Source organism: Anguilla rostrata, chromosome 7, assembly GCF_018555375.3.
Source record: "Anguilla rostrata isolate EN2019 chromosome 7, ASM1855537v3, whole genome shotgun sequence".
Lineage (NCBI taxonomy): Eukaryota > Metazoa > Chordata > Actinopteri > Anguilliformes > Anguillidae > Anguilla > Anguilla rostrata.
Genome location: NC_057939.1, coordinates 39,914,943 through 39,938,882, shown reverse-complemented (window position 1 = coordinate 39,938,882; position 23,940 = coordinate 39,914,943). Strand labels below are relative to the sequence as shown.

The window sequence follows — 23,940 nt, the reverse complement described above, 5'->3', positions numbered from 1 at the left end:
TTGCCTTGTGTGCTTTAAAGGCAACTTCAAATTGATGAGATACCAAAAACCTGAAACATTTCGACGGGCGATCCCAGATTCTCCCCTTACCTGGGCCCCGAGGCGGTGGGAATGACGGCGGTGTGGGACGCCTGCAGCGATTGGCCGGCGTCGGAGACCGGCGTGACGGTCACTATCCGGGTGGTGGGCTGGCCGCTCCTCCCCTTGGCGGGCGAGGCCAGGGTCCGGACGGCCCCGCGCGGGACGCCGGGGGCGGCGGCCAGCTCGGGCGCGCCCAGGAGCGCCTCGGAGGCGGGGGGCACGCGCTCGTGAGACCGCTCCGCCCCCGGGGGGCCCTCGCGGCCGCCGCCGGGCTCCGCCTTCTCCTCGTCGATCACCACGATGTTCTTGGGCATGTCTTTGAACTGGTACACCAGCCGCTGGCCCTCCACCTTGGCCAGGATCCCTCTCTGGTAATAGTACCTGCGGGGAGGAAAAGCACTTTGCTTGGTGTTTTTCCCACAAGGGAAAAAATGAGGGAAAAAAATACCCTTAGGGCCTGAATTTAAGACTGTTAGCGCAAGAAAAACCAATAACATGACTAATGACTGGTCCTGGTGTTCCTTTCGCACCAATCACTGCTTGTGTTATTTTTGCATGTGCTAAAAGGTTTTGCACATGCTAACAGGATTAAGTAATCAGGCTCTTAACAATTAAACATCTCCGCAGAGGTGGAGTGTTACACTGACAGTGTTACATTTTTTGTAAACTTTTTCTATCTAGTTTGCAAACCTTGATGTACAGAATGTAAACACTACAATAAAAATGAATCGTATAAAATAATTATTAATAATAATTTACCCAGCAGAACCACACAATGGTTAGTGAGCACAAATCAAAGTTCTGCTGAAAGTTCTCAGCTGATTCAGAATTCTGAGCTTCCACAACACCATTCAATTAGTGCACACTAGCACTGGACCTTATGGCTGGCAGACTGGACCACCTAAGGAACATTTCTGACCCTGTGAACCAACAAAGGACTATACGTCCACCATATAAACATCTAATTACAATTATCCGTGTAAAACAATGTAACTGAACGCTACTGTAATTATTATTCTTATTTTCGATAATTACTACTATCAGCTAAAGCAGAACAGGTAAACTATGAGCAGTGGGAATATTCAGTGATCTTACCGTAGGGCCCTCCCCATGGTCTCATAGTTCATGTCCGGCTTGTTCTTGTGCTTGCCCCACAGCTTAGAGACGGCTTTGGAGTCCACCAGTTTGAAGATGCCCTTCTCCCTTTGCGTCCACTTGATGTACCTGGGGCAGGTGTTCTTGTCCTGAAGGAGGTCCAGCAAAAACTCCCACAGGTAGGTGGTGTTACCTGTGTGTGGCGCGTCAGAAAAGCTCTCATTTAGCACGGACTACGGCTCTATACACCAAGACTTTTTCCAAGGAGCACAAGTGCTCCCGAGCTACAAAATTCAGTAGCATGCTAATGCGTCCCAATTAGTAGACGGGGTCTTAAATTATTTTTCCCCACTGAGCACACATCAGTTTTCAGGAGCAAAGGCTTCTAAAATGGGAGCACCATGTAGGCGATCTATAAGTTCGAGCGACGCGTGAAGGCTTACCCTTGCCCTCCCTCGGCTTCTTCTTCATACCCAGATCGGGCGAGCCGTTCGAAACCGCTGACTGGTGCATCTTTGGCTTTCGTCCGGCTGCAAAGCAAAACTTAAATAAATGCCAACGAAATCACGTCGTGCTTCCCGTACACTTTATTTGGGCAGCCTGCCCAAATAGATTTGCCCCCGCCCAAAAAGATTTTTGTATTTAGTTTCTAGTTTACCTCAATGCAAATGCGGTTAAATTTTGACTACAAAATGCGACTTAATAGCATAATAAAGAGACTGTTGTTGTTGCTGATAGCTGGGATGTCACGTCTGGTTATGGTGTTCACCGTAAAACGATGCACGACCGAACACATTAGGTTCGAAATCATTTTTCCCTGAAGACTGCTTTACATTGCACGCAGTTTAAAGACCAGTACAGACCAAATAATTTGCGACAGGACGAACTGCAACCGACGACTTCGCAAAACTCACGGTTTGCAACATTCTAAAACACATTCTGTTTGTTTCAAAAGCCAATCTAGGTCAACGTAGCGGAAATGGATGAAAGCAGCAGCGACAGTGTGACGCTTGCAGTAGCAGCAGGGCCGCTAGGCTAATAAAAGCACGGCTTGGTAACAGCCGAACATCCAGTCCTTGGAGACGGCCATGGGTGCTTCAGCCCCTGGTAAAGGGAGCGTACGCAGTTGCGCAAGGATCTAAATTTACCACCGTTTCTTAATTTCACCCTTCTTTTCCCTCAGGAGTGCGTGCACCGAAGAGCTGGTGTCATCAGTGATTTGGGACAAGACTACTCATATACTGCGCGCTCCAATTACTGCAGTATATATTTTAAAAATGACATTGTTGCCAATGTTCTACCACCCCCTGCGTGTACTTCTCATCCACCCCCCCAATAAAAATTTTCAAGTGGTAACTAAGTTCCGGGGGCAGCAGTGTAGCATAGTGGGTAAGGAACTGGGCTTGTAACCCGAAAGGTCACAGGTTCAATTCCTGTGTAGAACACTGTCGTTGTACCCTTGAGCAAGGTACTTAACCTGCATTGCTTCAGTATATATCCAGCTGTATAAATGGATGATGTGTAAAAAGTTGTGTCTTATCGCTCTGGATAAGAGCGTCTGCTAAATGCCTGTAATGTAATATAACGTTGTAAGTTGTGCATGCACAGAATAAATGCCCTCCGCAGAGCATGTTTTAGAACACGCTTGCCGTGTCCGACCTGCTAGCGTTTCCGGGTTTCTCCTCCCCCCCCCCGTGGAGATTCTCCTCCCCGGGCGCCTCACCTTTCTTCCTCCGGGCCGGCTCGCTCTCCGGGGCCTCCAGGACGGCGCACACCTCCATGGGCTCGCTCTCCTCCGTGGACACCTCCACCACCGTCTCCGTGATCACGTCCGGCCGCATGGCGGCGTGGATGAACTCCGGCGTGGCGCAGCGGGGCACCGCCAGCTCCGCCTCTGCGCGGGCACACGCACACGTTAGCGAGCGGCACGGGGGCGAAGCGAAGCGCGAAGTTTTTTCTTCGGCGCTGTGTTTTTAATGCGTCGGCACGGTCATATTTTAACGGAGGTCTTCAACATCAACATTCTAAATACATCTTAAGTCTACTAAAAGAAAATTAAAGCTTTTTTAAAATCTGTGGACATGTGCATCCGACTCTACTGAATGTGTGTGTACAGGGTTTTCCCATTTTGAACCCTGACCTTCTATTTGCCAAGTTTCAGGGGGGGAAAAAAGCAGAAACGCAAAATATAGCCTATATTTCAAACTAGACGTTTCAAATTTTACTCTAATCTTAAACGGCACATTTGTGCCTTTCTCTGAAGAGCAATCGTGGGTTCACAATCATCCCTGCAGCTGGAGTTTCAAATTAGTTACCTTGGGGAAAAAAAAGAACATTTCAAACTCAACCCCAGGTGTTGCAAATGTTAAGCGAGATGCACCGGCCAGGCCGATCTGCACGCGCTCGAATTCCCCGCTCAAAGGGTTTCCATTTTGAAATGCTGAAGCTCTGCAGCTTGTGGCCTCGAACCCGTGTTTCTTACCGGGGCTGCGGTCCCCTCTCAGGCTGGTGGGGGAGTCCATGTGGAGGAGGGCCTCCGCCGCCTCGATGGTCTTGTCCGAGCAGTGGACGCCGCCGCCGCCGTGGACCGACGCTTCCACTGGAAGAGGAACAAACGCCGGGGTTAGGCTATACCGGGAGGTGTGCCATTTCATCCATGCTACCTTTCCTGTGATCTGTGATAGTGGCGTTTCCCTGGGCATTACCAGATGAATGATGCAATAACAATTTTCATCTCCAATATGTGCACTGTAAAGACCTGCTTATTTTAGCCAGCTGGCGCTAAGAGCAGGAGTTCATAAAAGTTAGAGAACTTGACAAGGTGAACAAGGGACGCAGTGCCACGATTACTCAACTCAACCCAACTAGAACATTACGTCCCTCCCAATTGCTTCTGATGATGCACGTTATAATTCATTTCATCATACTCAAGAATTTAAGAACATTTCAAACGATGTGACCACAATGTGCCGTTAAAAAAGCAATATATATTTCTGCGTACATACTGACTGAAAATGAAATAAATGGAGTGATATCTAGTGAACTGGTTTAAAATGCAAATATTTCACAGCATTTTTTTTTTTTTTTAACAAGTAGACCTTCCAGACTGAAAGTCAGTTAACACAAATGAATCACGCCCTTCAGCATACAGTGGGAACTATAGGAATACCTGTATCACAGCAATACAAATATTCACCCAAGAACAACGCAGACCACCAAATGAGGACAAAACAAAATGCTACAAATAGTGGAGATTTTGGGTATTGCCCACGCCTCCTTAAAAACAGGCCTCTGACAGAGCTGATTTGCAGCCTTTCCTCTCTCTGGGTTTATCTTGTGCCACCTGTTACCCTCTGTCGTGCTGTTTACCCACCGCTCTGCCCATGTTTGGCTATCTGTGGCAGATGCCAGAGAGAGGCTATCTTTAGGTGAACCCAATCACTCTGGCCTCTGCTGTCCCAGAATGCACCTCTGCAAAAGCTGAGACAGATCTGGTGCCCTTGAAGTGAAACAGGGGTTCTGGTTCAAAATACAAATTAAGAGGGCAACTTTTTGACTTGGAATGTAATTTAAACAAAGCACTGAAAGGAATATCACTTCAAAATCTGATTTAATTTTCAGTCTAAGCAATTATTTCTACAGTTCTATGGTACACATTTATGATGCATGCATTTTAGGTAGGAGGACCATGTTTTAACTAGCCCCAATAATAAACAATTAATTAAAAACTAATTAATATGACTGAAGATCATTTTTATCATAAAGTGCCATTTCGGCATTCTCATATTTTTTTTCTAATAAGTAGCTAATTTAAAAATCCGAAGCTGTCTCCTGGAAAACAAAATATGTCCCAATTATATTGAATGAAATACAAGTAACAAGTGATGCAACACAAGTAAACGGCAGAAATACGAATGACCTCATTTTGTCATTTGCGTGTAAATAACCATATAGCTTATGTATGCTTAGAAGTCGCATAACTAAGTCAGACAACTAGAGATCATTTATAGGAAAGATGCTAGCCAATCGGTACTATTTTCTTCAGTCATACAGAAAGTAGTGCTGTCTCTATTGACTTCCGTGTTTACACTCTCTGCTTTTTCCCTCCAGTTCCCTCCGCAAATGCCCTCAAAGCTCCATGCCACTCAATCTGTCCCCTGAGTGTCATTGGCCATTTTATTCCACCCCATTGCCGAGTTTATGTTCCTTCATTGGTTTAACACAATAGATCTAACATCCCCATGAGCCAATTTGACAGACCAACCTGTCGCTCACAAATAAACTCCTCCTACACATCTTACAGTGCTTCCGCCATCAAAATATGGTTTGTTCTGTAACAAATTTTATAATACGTTGAGCCATTTTATTAGTTGAAAGAAAAAAAAAAACGAGTGGAAATATATATTTCAAAACCACCCAAACCACATTACGAGTTTTAAATCGAGCCACAAAATCGGGACCGCTTCAGTACACATCCAGGAAAAAATATTGGCTAGTTAACGGTTAGATAGCTATCCATCACAATTATTCCAACACATAATTTACCCTTCATAACTAAGTAAATAGTGTGTGCTAAACTATTAGCTCCGTGTGTGAATACAATTTTAGTCGCTAACTGAACTGCCCATAATAATTTAAAACGGCTAAAATCGTTTATTTAAAAATAAGACTGTCATAACGTTATAGACGATGTGTTTACAGCTGCTTGCGCTAGCTCGCCAAGTTTGCTAGAACGTGCGATTCAACCACACAAAAAATGAAGAATCGTTGATTAGATATTACGTTCAAAACAGTTACGGCTACGAAAACGAAGTGCGAATGGTTTCAAAGTAAATTTCGCAATTTCTAACTTGACTAAAATTGTATTACAAAAATGGCTAAAAACATTCAAAGTGCCCGTCCTTCCGAGTCAGACAGCGTGGCAAAGACGTAGGAAAGACAACAATCGTGCACACTTCCTGGTTTCCCCCAGCAACTCGCATCACCCGTCATAAAATCCACAGACAGCAGACGAAACATGCACGTTTGGCCACCTGACAGTGCCGCGAAGACACAAATGCACCGGACATTGAAATGTATGTAACTAAAATGAAATTAGTTTAACAACCCCCGAAACAGGAAAGCGGGGAACGCCATGCAGGTTGCTAGCTAACCAAGGTGATCACTTCCTGATTTGCCCTCCATTACTCTAGAAAAAAACTTCAACAATCTGGATACAGTGAGAAGCAAAATGCGCACAGACATTAAGAGTGAAAACGAACAGAACAAGCACGTCATACTGCAAGCCATTACCGGCTCTGATGAGCAGATCTAGCTGGTTAGCGGGTCCCTCATGCAGTGAAGTCGCCATGTTCTCCCAGAGCTGCAGATTCACATTGACTTGAAACACACAGAGGCGTAATTTAGATCACTCCGCTGCCACAGGAAATCACTTCAAATTTAGCCAAACACTCAACCCACCCCCACAGATGTGATCCTTCCGCGACATGCAAAGGAAATCCTTGCCACTAGTCCGCGCAAATGCAGAAGAGGAGTACACTTCACAATACGTGTCCGTTGCGATTCCAACAGTTTTAAAATAATTATTTATACAACCAATAATGCACTGAAAATATCTTGCATAAGACACATTCTAGCCTGCGGTGTTTCCTGGACGCACATCTAAGTTTGCTACCGTGCTTCTTTAAGCGTATGCCGATCACATGGATTGTGTATATAAACTTACGATCTGTGGAAATAAAACTGTTTTTACATACAGCGTTATTTATATAAAAACTGTTTTACTTTGCTTAAGTTAAGGGAATACACATTTATGCGGAATATTATAGCTGCTGTTTTCTATTAAGTATGATTTCGCATGCAAGGCTTTTTATATTCCTCGCGACGCCTACGGCTCCAGTAGTCTATCCCAGCTACATATGATAAATGCCTAAAAGAAATGTTTTCCAAGTCAAAATCAACCCATCCATGAGTCAAATAAACGGAATGATCGCGAGAACCCATTCCACTTTGGATACGCAAATGTATCGTTACCGCACAGTAACATCGAATTAGTATTTCGGTGACACACTCATTTCTACCAATACCTGCAATCTGCGACCCACTAACTCTGCAGAACTTCCGGCTTATGGTATTCACATGAAATGTCCAGCCAAGCTTCTGTGCTGGAGTTTGTATGTTTAGGGGTGCACTGACCTCAAATCTCTACAAGTAATAAACCGAGTCTGTAAATTTTTCACAGCACAGGTGAACAGTAAACCTTTTTAAGTTTTTTATGCATCAATATTTATTACATAAGTAGACAAGCGAGCCAGTTCCAGAGGCTACCAATACAAGCCCATGCTATGATGTTAGAACCAAGTTTAATAGACGAGGCAGTGCACTTTTCATAATGTAATGTTCTCTACTTTTGTTTATTTTAGTCTTGTTTTTGTTTACTTTGAATTTGGGAGGAAATTCTAATCAGAATATACTGCTCTATGCTGTTTTATATTGTTTGCATCTTGCAGCCTAGTGATTTCACTAGAATGATAATTTATCTACCAGTTAGTATTGATGCTACTCGTAAACACTTAATAATCTTGTTCATTCATTGAAGTTATAGGTTGAGCTAAGCCTTTTCGGTTTATGCACAAGAAGTGATTTGTAGCATTCCAAATATAGTAATTATCAATATAACAAATAATGGTTAATACATCCTTTGGTTAATATTTTTTAGACTTCATATTTACACAAACAACAGTAGCTCAGTACAGGGTTAGTGGTGATAATGATGTCCATTTTATGATAACCCTGGGGAAGTGGGTTGATTTTTCTTAAACACCTATTTGTTTTTGTATTCTGTCCAAGTTTTCAGTGTGTGTGTGTGTGTGTGCAGTGAGCTCCACAACATTTGGGAAAAGAGATATTTTGCTTGATGTGGGTTTGTACTCCACAATTGTGGAATTAATTCACATATGGTTAAAATGTGCATTCTCAGCTTTTATTAGGGGTACTTTTATGCACTTTGATTTAACTTTGAAGAAATTACAGAACTTTTTATACATAGCCCCCATTTCAGGGCACTTTAACTACATGTGAATTGTATGCATCACAAATCAAAAATTCTGGAGTACAAAGCCAAATCAAGAAAAAATATGCATTTGCCCCATATCTATGTGTGTATATATATATATACATACACACACACACAACACACATATGGTGAGTCTCACCATAGAGACAGAGAATGAGTGTGTGAGGTGGTCTAAATATTACACATTAGCAGAAGCTTACATGGACTGACATACAAATGGTGTCATGCTTGCAAATCACTTCAAAGGGTCTAAAAGCCAAACTGCTACTGTCCATTGTCTCCAATTTACCTCTCATCTTCAAAAGCAGAATCCAAAGCTAACCACTAGATGTCCCTCTCTAACTTGGATGCCACTCAGACAAGAACCCAATCTGCACTCATCAAATCCATCTGAGCAATCACCATGCAACAAAGTGGTACTGTGAGAACTGCCTGCCACGGCCATGCAGGGAAGTCTGGACTTCCAAGATGGCAGCTTTGTGTCTGACATACAAGTTTGCAGCTAGTCCAGAAATATAATTTCTGATGCTGCAAAAGCAGACTGCTATCTTATGAAGCGGATCTGATAAACTGTACAAATGGCTTTCAGGATGGTTGCAAACTGTTAAGGATGTCAATCAAACAAAAAGCCCAGTACATCACACTGAAGGCTCCAACTTATGTCTTCTAGAACCAATTTCTAATGATGCACAGACGCGAATGGTCGAATGGAGTTCTACCCAATTGACTCCCATCCCCCTCCGTCCTTTGAAAATTCCAGCTGTCTGTCGAGCCCCCTGACAGGCTACAGATGTTGAAATCTAATCTCGGTACTTGGCTTTTAATAGTCTTTATCTCACCAGGCTAATGTGAAGTGTCTCTTAAGCATGCCACGCGAAACGTGATTCTTTGAAGCTGGTAATTATTCAGACACCGGGGAGCACAGAAGAATCTGTTCAAGCAAAGGCACTAAAACAATTACAATTAGCGGGAGAGAAAGTTGCAAAGAGTGTATATTCTGCCACAGGAAGGAGATAAACATACGTTCTGTATGCTCTGGAAAAATATTCAGCCTTTTAAAACAGGAGCATAGTTTCAATAAAGAGACCACCACATGTGAGAAAACGATATGGAAGGGCTTTTGGAACAATACAAAAAAACTAAAACCTTTTAAAAATTCACATTCCAATACAATTATGCAATATAGTGCCTTCCACATGGTGTCTCCACAAACACTCTCCATGTGGATCATTTTAAAATATCATCAATACTATACAGCTCAAGGAAAGTTGGCATTTCCAGCTTCAATGTTAACAGTTATTAGTGAAGTAAATCTCACTTTCCAAAGAGGACCTCTAGAAGCCAATCCCCAAGATATTTCATCACTTGTTGTGATAACGTCAATAGAGCTGGCTATCCCTGTATTCAGTGTCCAGACTTCCCTTCCATTTAAATTGCACTGCTCAACAATTCACACAGGTCCAAGTATAAGAGTATACAACTCTTTGCATGCGTACGATCAAGTTCGAGGGCTCTGCTCTGCAAATGAACTCCATCCGTTCAGGATGCTGCCGTATACTTCTGTCTCTCCTCAAAGACGTGCCTTTCTTATTTGATAAAATCAGTGTGTTTGCTGTCTTACAACAGTTTGTGGCGTAGTAAGCTTCGGGACCAGAAGAGGCACATTATACAAAGTCTTGCAACTAGCTATTGCAATACAATCCTGCAATTCTGGTACGTTGTTTGCTTAAGTCGTCTTAAATTATTTTGCTATTATACACTGGAGCCTTTCAGGTTTTTACAATTGGTAAGATGTAGACATATCCACATGCATTGAAGCCAGTGCAGCTCAATTTTTCTCATCCCTGAAGTAGTAATACAATGCAAATTAGAATACCAGAACCAAAAAACACTGGGTTGAATTTAATTATTTAGAACTTACCTTTGTTTTACCACCATTTTCAAAAAGTGAAATGAGTGTGTGTCAATACTGATCATTCCCCCCCAATATGAGCACGTCTGAACCCAGTGCCCTGTTCTCTCTAGGTCTTCCGTGCTAAAGCCCTTTGGCTGAAAATTCAAATGAAAATAGTTTAGTCACTGGTCCCAATGTATGGCGTGATTACACCCCTTCTGTGTTTTTCTAATGTTCTGAAGATTCTTCATTATTCTTCAGTATTTAATTTCAGTCAACACTTAAATCATACCTTATTTGTATCTGTAGCTTGTATAGTGTATAGTGACTCAAGCAGGTCTGATATAGAAGGCTTGCTTATCCAAAGTGCTCCAGATAGGGCGTTCCCAAACTCGGCCCAGGGGAGCCCGCTGTATACACAGGTGTTTGTTAGGGCCAATCTTTTGATCACTTAAGGTTGTCGAAAACACGAGTTTCAATGCTTTATTTTTTTTTTCCCTGAAACATACCAACACAAAGCAGGTTATTTCTTGTTCATGTTTGATTTCTCTTAAAGCACATACAGCCAGAGGACCGAGTTTGAGAACCCCTGTTCTAGATTACCCCCAGTGGTGATTCCTGATTCAGGTACATCAAACAGAAACACAGTATATTTCTCCAACTCAGATTCCTCAAGTGCAACAAATAATGACAGTACTAATCCATCAGACAGGCAGCCTCTGACTATGGCAATAAAATTAAATAAAAAAACCGGAAATCCGAACAACATATAGCCTATATTAGTAGAATGCTGATGAATCCAATTATGTTCAGGTGAAATCTCATGCTAATAAGGCAAACCGCACACCGATTACAACTCAAAAAAAGGAAATCGGCAGACTTGTAAGGAGGAGGTTTATTACTGGGTTCAGAAGATAAATCCCCCGATGTGGCACAAATCACAACCAAGCTCTCTTCAAGTGTTACGCGGGACAACGTGAATCTCATCTCAATTAAACGGCTGGCTTGATGAAGGCCATTAGCAGACGGGACGCATGCTATGGCGAGGACTGACGGTCATAAACTTTTACGAACCTAAACACGGCAAGGGAATGCGTTTCCTCCCCCTTGAGAAATTAGTTTAACGGCGCAAAGGAGTTTGCGCGCGATATAATATGAAATTGTTCGCGCTAATTTGCATCCTGAAATGATATGCTCAACATGACCGCTGTGGCGCAGAGCTTTTTAAAAGATTTATCATTTTAAAGACGGAAATGGAAGCGCAAAACTGGGCAAGTCAGAATGGTGACAAATACTGTGCATACCGTAGATGAAGAGTCACTCCCAACAGGCTAACCACATAAATGTGAGCAGCAACACTGTTCTTAATGTTTGAGTTAAGCGAGAGAGCATTGTAACTAATTGCTTACTATAACAGCATGTGTATTCATTGGCAAGAGAAAGAAATACTACTGTGCATGGTAGTTGCAGTACTGTGAGGCCAAGAGTCTGTTTCTATGATTTGCTTCCATCAGGATGAAAACTGTATTCTTGGCGCCGTCAGCATTTTTGCCAAGAGCGCTGAGCTGAAAATACTATTGCATCATGGATATTAATAGCCGCATTTTCCAGAACTGGGAAAAATGCTCACATGATCGGGAGGGAAAATGGTATTCTTGGTGCTCTCACAATTTATGTCAACAGTACAAACACTGCCACTTTGCATTTGAGTGCAATGACAATGGGACCCCATAGAAAAGGTGAATGGAGGTTTTAGTCCAGACTCAATTACCACCTTGGCCTACATGGGTGCTCTTTTGGCCAAGGGATGCTGCATTTCCTCACACAGGTGGTCTTAATACATCAAGCTTAATATTTCAAACGCTCAAAAACACTTTTTATTCACAAATTCAGTTTGAGGAATTAGTTTTAGTGATTGCGTAACTCTTCAAACATAATCATGCTTTAAACTGTAAGGCAATTTTAAGGTCCAGTGTTAACAGAATCTCAGCCAGTGTCAACTTTAGCATTTTCTATTTATTTACGTTTATTTGTTTAGCTTAGTTTTAATTTGTTTACTTGCGTTTTGGCACAAGTTTATGTTTGTGCAGCGGAAAGAGGAAAACAGAATTAAAACCACAGGGGATTTACTGAGATGGACTTGAAATTCATCCCTTTTAAGGCTTCACTAAGCTAGTCGAGCACGAAAAGCAAAAGTAGCTGTCGTGGTGTCTACAGGGAAGTAGGGAATTACAGTTTTCTGAATTTAGCAGCATGCTCACAAAGGCTCTGAAACTTAATATCCTTTACTTGGTAAGAAATAAATTAACAGTGTTAATGGTCAAATTGTTTTAGTTCTTCCAAGCCCTAGGAGACAAGGTGCATCAGAATTCATTAAGTCTTATGGCGACTGATCAACAATACCGAAAAACATGAGCCTGCATAATTTTGTATTAACTTTCCATTTACCTGTATTGTTTATCATGTATAGTATGCCTAATAGGATAAGTTAGCTATAATATGGGCATCAACTACATAACTTGATAGCAATAATACCAGTGGACAAAGAGGAAGCTGAAGTCCTACCCGTCTCGATGACCTCAGTCTCCACTTCCTGTTCCTCGGCAACGCCCTGCATCAGGTAGGTCTCGTCATCGTAGACCAGCACCTGGGCGGCGTAGCACTGCTCTACCTCTGTGGTAGGCATGGTCTCCACGATTACCGCTGGGTACTCCTCCTCCACCTGCCCCTCATCCTGCAGAGGAAGTACGCCCACCAGTCACACGTCACACACTGTAAGCCACACCCACTGCGACCCTCCCCACCCAGAAAGCTCCACCCAAGCCCCACCCACATGGGAACTGAGGCATTAATCACAATAAATTGGTTTGCTATAGTGAAAATGGACTTACACTCAAAATATGAAGCACAACTCTATATATAAGGCAGTCTGAATGCTAACGTCACCGTATTTACTTTAGACTTCATAATCGGACTGGTACCCATGCAACAATGAAATAAAAATGTAATGTCTGAAAAATCTCAACAAAGTCACATCTGAAGTGACTGGGCTTTCATATCTTTAGAACAGGGGTGCACAACTCCGGTCCTGGAGGGCGGATCTGTGTGCTGGTTTTTGTTCCAACCGATTACCATTTCTTACAGCTCTGTAAACTACACTGCTTCATTCCTGTACTTGAGCACAGTACAATCTCTAGGATACACTTGCAGTCTGAGGCTGTAGCTGGTGCTTGGGCTAATTAAATAAATGTTATCAAATGTCCGCACAAAATCTTTGAAATGGACTGGCCCTTGTTGTGGACCCCTGCCTTAGAAGAACTCTTGTAAAGCAGGTTTTCAATGCGAGCGCGGTTTGTTTCATATCAAGGAAGCAGCTGCAAAGGAAGCCACTTCTACCGAGATAATCAAAAGCCCCCGCTTCATTGGACAAAGGCCGAAATTCCAGGGCGCTCCCGAGCTCTCCGGCATTCCGCTGCACGCGGCCTTGCTCGCTTCCTGAGAAAACGGGGAAGGCTCCAGAACAAGGAGCGCGACCGCGGTGCCGATGGCGGACAGGAAAACAGCAGCGTGTGCCCAGAAACACGGGAACATTACATTACATTGCATTACAGGCATTTAGCAGATGCTCTTATCCAGAGCGACTTAGACAACATTCTATATGCCATTTACATTGCATCCATTTATACAGCTGGATATATACACATTGGTGGTGGGTGAGGCGAGTTCCCCTTCACTGTAAAGCACTTTGAGCATTCGGAAAAGTGCTATATAAATGTAAGGATATTATTAGCTATATTATTATTATATACTGAAGCAATGCAGGTTAAGTACCTTGCTCAAGCGTACAGCGGCAGTGTCCTACTCGGGAATAAAACTCCTGACCTTCAGGTTACAAGACGACTTCCTTACCCATCATACTACAATGCCGCCCTAACGGCTTTTTTGTTGTCGTTGTTTGTGGCCAATCAGAAGGCGAATGAGAGATTTTGCAGGGGTTGTTGTTGAAAGCTGTGGACTGAATTACATCAGTGGGAAAAGAGTGTAATTAGCTCTTGTTGTCCCTTACCCAGACTACCTCCCTCTGGCTCTGACCACAGCCATTTGCATCACACAGCCAGATTGTCACATGGGGATGCCACAGATTCATAGGCTTGAAAGGGTGACTTGATTTTAAGAAACCTTCCATGACAAAGGCACTGGAGCTGTCTTATCTGCTGTTACTAGACAACCGCACTCTGCTTTTGTCAATCACGCGGCTGGTACTGTTATCGGAATTAGCATACCACCATTTATTTTTTCCATCGTGGTCACGCTTTGTGAAATCATACAACTCCGGGTGGGCAGAAACTGCAATGACCAACTTCTCTTCCAACTTTGCTTACAGCCAAAGCTAATGGTAGGATCAAGGCCTCGCTCTGTCTTCATGTGATTAAACTGCAGAGAATAGAATGACAGTGAAGTCGGGCACATTTTTCCTCGGAGCACATCAAAGTAGGAACATTTCAACTCCGCTTAAAAAGCCAGGCGCTCGGAGTGGATACACGCAACGCACCTGCCGCGCAAGAGCGGCGTAGGAAACGTTTCAGGCTCACTGAAAATAATTAGAAAAAAAGTGCCCCCAGCTATTAACCCTTTGAGCAGTAGGTTTTTTTTCTGAATGTTCCTTTCTACGCCAGTGTTCTAGATCTCCATTAGTTTCAGTTACCAGTAGCGACTGTGACATCAGCATAAGAACGTTCATGTAAGAACATTCTAATCGCATACTTGCGATCTTAAAAGGGTTGAAGTGCACGCTATCTGAGCGCGGCAGCGCGGTGCCACTCGCGCTGTCTGCCCCTTACCTGCTGCGGGTCCTCCGAGGCGCCGGCGTACTCCGCCACCGATCCCCCGCCGTCGACGACCACCACCGAGGCCATGCCGCCGCGCTCCCCGGAGGCCGGCCCGTGCTCTCAGGAAAGGAAAGGGGTTCGGACCCTCCTCCGCAGCCGGAGCGCCTCCGTGCACGCGGTCGACGGCGCTCGCTGGCCTCCAATGCTGCCCGCCGCGACGACTGCTGGGGGGGAGCGAGGAGAAGCGGATGTTCAGGTTAGCGCCGTGGACGACAGCCGGGTTTCCCCGATTTTTGTACTATTTCACCCCAATTTTCATCTTTTAGAAGAAATGACAGGTTTGCGTTCATGCGCGTTTATCTTAATTTGCCACTAAAGATCAGATTACGCTAACTCAAACTCCCTGCGTTTTCTTGAACGGTCCCAAGATGCAAGTAAATACACAGAGGGCGTTTTTTTTTTTAGCATTTAAATCGTTCTCTTGGCACTGTGTACAGTTTTACGAGCAGTCCACCTAAGACTGTAAAACAAGCACTGCCAGCAATCCAGTTTGCAATTCTTCATAGAGATGAATACCTTACAGTTATAGGGCTTTGTATGCAGATAGTATGGTTCAGAGATATCAAGCTTTTGGAATTTTCCAGTACAATAGCCTTGTTCAGCAAACGTGAGATTAGTAACAGAACATCGACGACGTTTGGAAAAACAAGTTTGGGTGGCCGCGTCGGGCACGGCCTTGGACCCGCTTCGCGACTGCAGGCCACGGCCGACCCTGCGAGCGTGCCAAACACGAGCGCGCCCAGCTAATGATGTCAGCGAAACCGAGGTGGAAAAACAAGAAAGGAGAAAAGACCAGGAGGGAAACGAACGGCTCAACTGCCAGAATTCCTTAAACCCTTGTTTAAAACGGCAAAGCTAAAAACGTAGCGTTAAAAAAAGAAGTAACAGACCGTTTTCTAATAGTGACATGTCTTGCAGCTGTCAATCAGCTCTTGACTGAACAGGTATTTATCGTTGAATGCCAGCGACACTAAATACCGGTTGAGAAAAAGTACCTGTGTGATGCAACATTACAACACAAGCATGATACAACAGACCTAGCTGTGAACTACAACAGTCTCTTCACAGCGCTCAGTATAAGTCTAGGCTAGCCGCTGTAATCCGCGTGACTTGCTGGTCGCCTGGAACCCAGCGGCAAGCTGTAGGGTCCTCGGTGTGGCGAGCGCGTTTCCCGTTAAACCAGGCTCCTGCACGCGGCTTCCAAGCCCGCTCGCTGGGGGACTCCTCGCCCTCCTCCCACCTACCGCAACTTGGCGCCTGCCGGCGTCCTTCGACGGCGTCCGTCTGGGGCCCTCATACTGCCTCTATGCGCCGGGAGACCAGAGCGAAGGGGCAGAGAGGAAGAGCGAGAGCGAGGGAGAGTGAGAAAGCTCTCTGCTGCACTGCAGTGCTGGTCCCTCTCTCTCTCGCTCTCTCTCTCTCTCTCTCTCTCCTCCACCCCGCCCCCTGCCATGCGCAAGCCCCGAACGTGGCTACCTCCCTCCCCACTCCCACCCCTCCTCCGCTCATCTCTCACCCGATCTTTCGTTCCCCGTTTCCACTTTCTCCCCACCTCCGTCATCTCATCTCTCTTTCCCTCTCTCTCTCTCTCGCAACTCTCCTTCCTCCAGTCACTTCCACACTTTTCTTTCTTTCTCTCTTCCCCTCCTCCTCCCCTCCAGCCATGGACAGTCGGCTGGGACGTCCTCGGCGCCAGCAGCGACCCGCTCGCCGTCTGTCTTTTTTTACGACGGAGTGGCGCGCTCTGGGAGGGACCGGAGAGGAAGTCGCGTTGAGCAGATAAACAGCGGTTGGGTTTAACCCGGGGCGCTAAAACTCCGCCGCGCCCCGTCGCTATCTCTCTCGCGCACGCACGGCAGAACGCGCTGTGCTCCCGCGAACGCTGGACCGGGCGCTAGCGCGCAGCGGGCTACTGGCTCGCATCTGAGCGGCTACTCCGCTTCGCCGCTTTTGTAACTTCGCAGCTGGGAAAAGTGTTTCAGCAGTTTTATTAGGCTATATGCAGCAGAAGAGACTCTTCTTATGTTATGGTTGGTATTTTATGTTACGTTACATTACCAGGCATTTAGCAGACGCTTTTATCCAGAGCGGCTTACATTGTATCCAGTTATACAGCTGGATATATATTGGAGCAATGCAGGTTAAGTACCTTGCTCAAAAGTACAATGGCAGTGTCCTACCAGGTAATCGAATCGGCAACCTTTAGGTTACAAGATCAACTCCTTAGCTATTATACTAGACTGCTGCCCGCAAAACACTTTCCTTTGATTGGATAGGCTGAAGTACATGAAGTACAAAAGCATATGAAAAGCATTACCAGTCCCAAATGATTTATTATTATTATTATGCTAATACTTTCATGAACTTCATTTCAGGAAGAGAAAGCACTATAGGCTGGGACTGAAAATGATTTACAGTACGAGTGACTACATATGAAGATCAGACCATGTGAACGGACATATTTTGACTGGAGCGTGGGAGGGGGGGGGGTTTCAAAAGAAAGGAGCGTTGGTCTATTCCCTCGCTCCAATTTCACTCACTCGCTAGCTTTGCGAATGAGCAGACAGGAAAACACACCCCTGTTGGCCTACGCTGCTTCCCCATTGCATTGATACCAAGCTATTTGTGTTCACTAGCCTATAAGGAAATTGTATTCCTCAAAAGAACTACTGTTATTTTATGGCTCTTTCCATTTCCTTATTAAACTGCTTTCATTTTCAAATCACGTGTAGCGAGCCCTGACTTTTGTTTATTAAATAAATGTCACTATTGTATTCATTGTTTTTATTACACTATTCACAAATAAATATTCAAAACATTTTTTGTGTTTAAACATGCCCGGGTTAAATGACGCTTTAAAGGCATACTATGCAGGATTTTCACCTCTAAAAAAACAGCCATACTCAGCAATTACGATGATGCACTGAAAATCTGTGTCTGTGCGCACTTCTGCGGTTCACCTACTACTGAACCATACCCTCATTCAGAGAGACATATTGGATTTTTTCACTAAATTCATATCTTTAGTGAATGTGTGGTCATGTGTCTTTGTAGCCGGGCGTTGGCTGGTAGGCCGTAGCCTGGAGCTCTTCCAGGCTATTTCCCCTATCTGCTGAAGGGGAAGACGGCCTCCCATCAAGTTACGCAGTGGGAGAAACGTGCAACTTTGCTGCAATAGATACACAAAGCTAAACAATGTAAAAATGCAAAAATAAATCAAAATAAAAGTGGCAATGAAATGATGTGTTTGTGCATAAGCATGCTAATGTTTGCAGAATTCACCGTGCTTCCAGGCAGGTTACAGCAGACTGAAACCCGCTGATGTTGTGCTAGCAGTGGTTAGCTAAACTCTGTTCCATCATCACTAAGCTAAAGCTAGCTACCCCATAACTTTGCTGCATATGACAGTGAAGTGGGAGTTTTTGCTATCGGATATGTAAGTCAAGCATGTACTGTGACTGCCAGACTGGAATGAACATAGCTATTGCTGTATTTGTGAAAGAGACATGATTCCAACAGTCTGCAATATGTTGTTATCATGCTACCAACATAGCTATCCAGAGTAAAATATGTAATTGTTTTGTTGGTGTGTTAGCGTTGTCATCTTGGAGGTGTAGGTGGGGTTGGAAATGGAGTAGGTGACGTTTGTGATTGTAAACACAGGAGGAAAACCAGGAAAGAAATGCTGCATAGAATTCCTTTAAAACTATGTCGTCCTTATGGCTCAGGAGGTAAGACCGATTGTCTGGCAGTCGGAGGGTTGCCGGTTCATACCCCGCCCTGGGCGTGTCGAAGTGTCCTTGAGCAAGACACCTAACCCCTAACCCCTAACTGCTCTGGCGAATGAGAGGCATCAATTGTAAAGCGCTTTGGATAAAAGCGCTATATAAATGCAGTCCATTTACCATTTACCATTTACAACAAAGAAGAAAAACAAACGCAGTGAATTTTGAGGGATATCGTTCTTTCTGCGAGCAGCAAGGAATTTTGAAGCGAAGCTAGGAAAATGACATGGAGCGAGACAGCAGAACACACACTCATGAACAAGGAGTGACATTTCCAACATATTTGCAAGTTCATTTCCTATGTAAATAAGCATATTTCCTACACGAAATGCATTAGTTTGAAAACTAACAGTCACTATATTGTTTATTTATGTATGAATTCACTGCTACTTTAAAGTAAAGTAATGTGTCTCAATGATATTTATTTATGTCAGGGTTACCTGACATGAAGCTCATTTCAAACCATTGTCACAGTTTTCCCATATTGCACCTCTGCAAGAGAATTATATGCAAGTGGTGCAATTCTTAATTTATTTTAAAATGAATAAAGCTGAAAATGAGCTTTATGAGTCAGCGGTAGCATTATTTCCATGAGCACGAGGGTAAATGCACTCTTGCTCCCGTGTATAAAGGTAAAATGAATTCCTGCTATGTACAGCAGAACAATTTTTTAAGCTGCGTCAGTTACAGCTGGAGTAGACTGTGGATACAAAGTTGTTATCTTGCACCTGTCCTGTTGCAGTCAGAAACCCTTCTGTGGTCAATCCACAACCCCCAAGAGACTTTGCAGGAGCTCTCAACAGTAACTGCTGGCAGTGCTGATTTGCTAAAGGGCTCGGTGCTGTAAGCTGCCTCGTGGTGTGGCCTGTCTGACGTCTACAGCACTCCATTCACATGCAGGCACACAGAAGTGCAAGGCGCTGCTTGGGGTTTAGCGCTCTGAACAGATGTGAAGGACAGGAAATTAAGTTTCTGAGGTCGCATCAGTATGACTTTAAAGGGGTAGTTCGCTTCCTTGGGTTTCTTGATATTGTTTCAGTTATAGTGCTTGTTCTCAGTTGGCCCAGAGAGTTTCAGGCTGGTAGACTGTATGGGAAATCACGTGTTTGCAGGTTAAAGTAAAATAAAAATAAACAGCCTATTAAAAATAAAAAACACCCACACTTCATGCAACTCCAAACAGCTTGTTCAGCAATGTACAGAGCTCATGCTTAGAAACGACATAACATCAAGAGGAAATTTAATCGAACAAAGCGAGTACATGTCATCTGGCTTAGTGATCGCTTCGATTGCAAGAAGAAAAAAAAGTGCTAGCAAAGAGTCTTTTAAACGTCTTGTTACGCCCAGCACTTTTGTCAAGTCTGAAAGGGATCCGTCTGCATTTCAACCCAAATCACGCTCTGCATTCCAATAATCTTCTCTGGTTGGTTCTGTGCCCCCAGGGGCCTCGTTAATTAAGCGCTGATATTCCTCGAATCAGAATGCCCCGAACACAATGCCCTGTCGGCTTCAGGGCGCAGACCAACAAATGGACCTTCAGACAGGCCTTTAGTGAGCTGCACCTTCCGTTTCACCAGGCAGCCCGTGAGCAGTAGGCTACGTTGAGCTGAGCAGTACGTTCACTGCACCTTTACCACAGCAGGCGTAAGCAGAAATGGAAGTGACTGATCAACCACCCTGGGCGACACTGTGGCTAATTACGTGTCATCCCACAGGCTCCTGGCCTCATTGCAATGATTAGAAAAAGAACTACCTGCCGTTTACTTTACTTAAACAGGCACCGGGCCAACATGCCTCTGTTTTATGAGGGGTTGTTCGATTCGTGTCAGTTTGCTTTGGAAACGATATGTGGCTTGCCTTAAGCTCACCGGATGTGAAGGTGGGTCAGTGGAGAAGTGCGGATGAAGAGAGAGAAGTCCCAGAAGCTTTTCTGACTGCGATGGTATCAGCATCATTTCCCACTTGACCAGCACCGCTAAGTGCCCGTAACCTACTGACTACTGGATGTCGTTTTTCTGGCTGGCTTTTGTCACTGATCGCCACAGCAACCCTACCATCTGTGCACATCCTGCCCCGGCAGCAGATCCGCGTCTCTGCGTGAGGTGCGTCCCTCCCCCCAGTGAGAGCAAAGCACAGCTGAACTGAGCGTTTCCACTGATGGTCGCTTGCTATTCGCAAGCAGTAAACGGGAAGCTAAACCCATAATCGTTTTTCACAGAAAAGCCAGAGGGGCCTTTTAATGTACTGGACTCTGAACTTGAAGGTCGCCAGTAGTACACTCCCTTGAGGAAGGTGCTCTACCTTACTTACTGCAACATATGACCATGAAACATATAATATTTTTACCAATCAGGGCTGTACACTAACATGTTTTCCCAAGGAGCACATGTGCTCTAAAGTAGAAACATTTAGAAGCACACTAATGCATACCAGTTAATAGATGTGCTCCTAAATTATTTTAGCACGCATCAATTTTCAGGAGCAAATGCTCCTAAAATGGGAGCACAGTAGAGCCCTGCAAATTGATACACACCAGACTGACTGTACACCCAGATAACTCACAATGTTGCTGCTATTTAGTGGCAATGTTATAACATTGACAAAACATTCCAGTAACATTCAGAGAACATTTGGTGTTAACTCGGTAGACACTAGGACAGTGCCTGTTGTACTTGTGCAGGCCAAGTGCAAAAATGGGCATCAAAGCATGCGGTGTAAACGACACCCAAGATTCAAAGGCATTTGATTGCTACCATTTCTTTAATGGGATACATAATATAATCATGTACAAAGCAGACATGAGCCCATTTTCTGAAAGAAGAATGCCACATAAGAAAAAAAGTGTTAATGTTTAACCAACCAAATCTTAGCCACAAAGCACTCCAAATGTATGGAAATGAAGATGGCATGCTAACTGGTTTGCATTCATAGTCTGCTTAGCTATGTACACCAACCTCAAAAACCAGATAGAGTGGTTACAGATCAAATAAAAAACATATTCACAAAAGTAAAATTCAATAACACTATCCGTTGAAAAATATTCAATGCGGTGACTAATCCAGATCCACTATGAGCAGACTTTCTGAGAAAAGAATGAACAAAAAAGAAGTCCCCCGACCAGAATCCATCAGGATCAACTTCGAATCAACAAACGGCAAGACAAGACAACCATGAATCACAACCCACTGCACAAGACTTGTTAGCTTATGGCAACATAACTTCCAAATAGCTTGCTGATAGCCACGTCTAGTTAATATTTTATTTGGCGGTACCAGGTGCGTCGCCAACAACCTGTATGATTCCGCATAATACAAGACGACGTGAAGCTAGTACATGTATATGTTCACGCATTCCTAATGGTAGGTATCACGGACGTGAAATGAAGCAGTCTGGTAGAAATACCAAACCAACGATTTGTTATAAACACTGCTGCACCAGCGGTAGAAATGCTGAAACAAGCTTCAGACGTAATAGTTTGTATTATGTGGGAAATTAACTAACAGAGGGAAGGCATGCAGTCATGCTTTTATTTGTCTTCTTAATGCAGGCAAATTCATTTTAAACAATTAGCCAACTAGCTAGCTCACGTAACAATGCTTAGTTGAATCCACTTCCCTAATTAACTGCAGCCAGTGATATCGACAAGTAATTTACGGATTGGAATTGGCATGTAAGTGAGCTAGCAACATGCGTAACCACCACTGTAACGAATAAAATGTATAATATTTTCATCCGATAGTATGCATCAACTTTTATTAAACAATAATATACCAGCTAGCTTACAACATAATGTCAGTTATGACAAAATGAGCCCATGAATAGATACGACAACTTCCACTTATTTGCTATGACCTGCAACCGTGTCCACCGCTCCACACAGACGTCAAAAACGATAGGCCTGTCAATGTTATGTTTGGAAATACGAACATGCGAGTTAGCTAGCAACGAGTGAGATCTAACATGTTCCAACTAGCTAATATTATTCCAACAGCGCAAATTAGTAACGAATACTTTAACCGAACTATTAAAGTAAAACAGTGAAACTAGCATAGCTACCAAGTATCCACGGAGATTCACAGATAAAACAATTAGCTGCCAGATACCGCCACAAGCTAGTTATTATTAATATGCACGTCGTTTTCACCCCACTGGGTCACACATGCACACCGAAAACGATCACGTCTCGTTTTACTTTATTTTTTTTCGTGGTAGCTATCAAACTAGTTGTTGTATTGAGTTAGTGTTACGTAGCTTGCAAGGAAGATACCCACAAAATGATTACACTAACAACATCAAACCAAGCTCGCTAATGTTAGCTAGTGCACTTATGTCATGACAAAAATCTAGCTAGCTAGCTAACGTTAGCCAAGCACAAAATACATTTAGGCTGCTTGTTAATGCTGTTAGTTGACTACCTAGTGCTGAAGCGAATATACAGAGCCACCCAATATCTAGTTTGCAAATTGAAGAGAACTTCGACAAATATTCGTATGATGAAGGGTTAGATAGCTAGTGCTAGCCTGCGAGCTAGCAAGTCGAGGTTTCGGAAACATGACGCTCCAGATAACATCAACGCTAGTTAGCTAATAGTATGAAGAGTAAAACACCCAACTTATGTAGTCTAGCTATTAAATATTTAATTTCTTACCTTATAATGTTTTTTGTTCTTCAGCGGGAAGCTTGCTATCTAGTTATGAATGTCCTCCCTAATAACACTAACGAAATGCTGGTAACTACCCAACTGTGCTATGCAGTTGTTTACCTTTCGCTAGTTAGCGCTGTTAGCTTGCACCAACTAGACGGCTAGCTAGTTGGTTGATAGCGATAGCTAACGTTAGCCAACTGCACAGTAGGGGGTACGAACGTTAGCTAGCTCTCGAGTAAGCTAATGTAACGTTAACTGTCCTCTAGTTTCCAAAGTAACGTTAGCGTTAGCTGCAGAACAGCTTCGTACAAGAAAGCGCAGTTATTTCCTTCTTGAAATATGCAAGTCCAACACAGTAAAAAAAACGAAGACTTTGGTGTTTTTTTGGCTTCAGTCTGGCTGTGTTTTGGTAAGAGTCGTTTCTAAGCTGGGGATCCAGGTCATTCTCCCGCAGTTTGCTAGAGTGAGACATACAC

The 23,940-nt window shown here is 43.8% G+C and overlaps 1 protein-coding gene across 6 annotated transcripts in view; it reads right to left on the bottom strand.

Moving 5' to 3' along the window:
- The window catches only part of LOC135259690 (ETS-related transcription factor Elf-2-like), a 27,132-nt gene extending 3,192 nt beyond the window's left edge, over positions 1–23,940 (bottom strand). The window contains exons 1-9 of one of the 6 annotated variants that reach the window (XM_064344315.1): positions 23,468–23,940; positions 14,987–15,198; positions 12,711–12,879; positions 6,469–6,555; positions 3,659–3,775; positions 2,900–3,070; positions 1,620–1,706; positions 1,177–1,369; positions 91–462 (exon numbers count right to left, since the gene is read on the bottom strand). In XM_064344315.1, coding sequence (XP_064200385.1) covers positions 91–462; positions 1,177–1,369; positions 1,620–1,706; positions 2,900–3,070; positions 3,659–3,775; positions 6,469–6,555; positions 12,711–12,879; positions 14,987–15,061 — 1,271 coding nt within the window. In that variant the 5' untranslated portion in view covers positions 15,062–15,198; positions 23,468–23,940. Of the gene's footprint in view, positions 1–90; positions 463–1,176; positions 1,370–1,619; positions 1,707–2,899; positions 3,071–3,658; positions 3,776–6,468; positions 6,556–12,710; positions 12,880–14,986; positions 15,199–16,278; positions 16,462–16,550; positions 16,772–23,467 lie in introns of those variants that run through there. The other 5 variants (XM_064344316.1, XM_064344319.1, XM_064344317.1 and 2 more) reach the window with 5 other exon arrangements.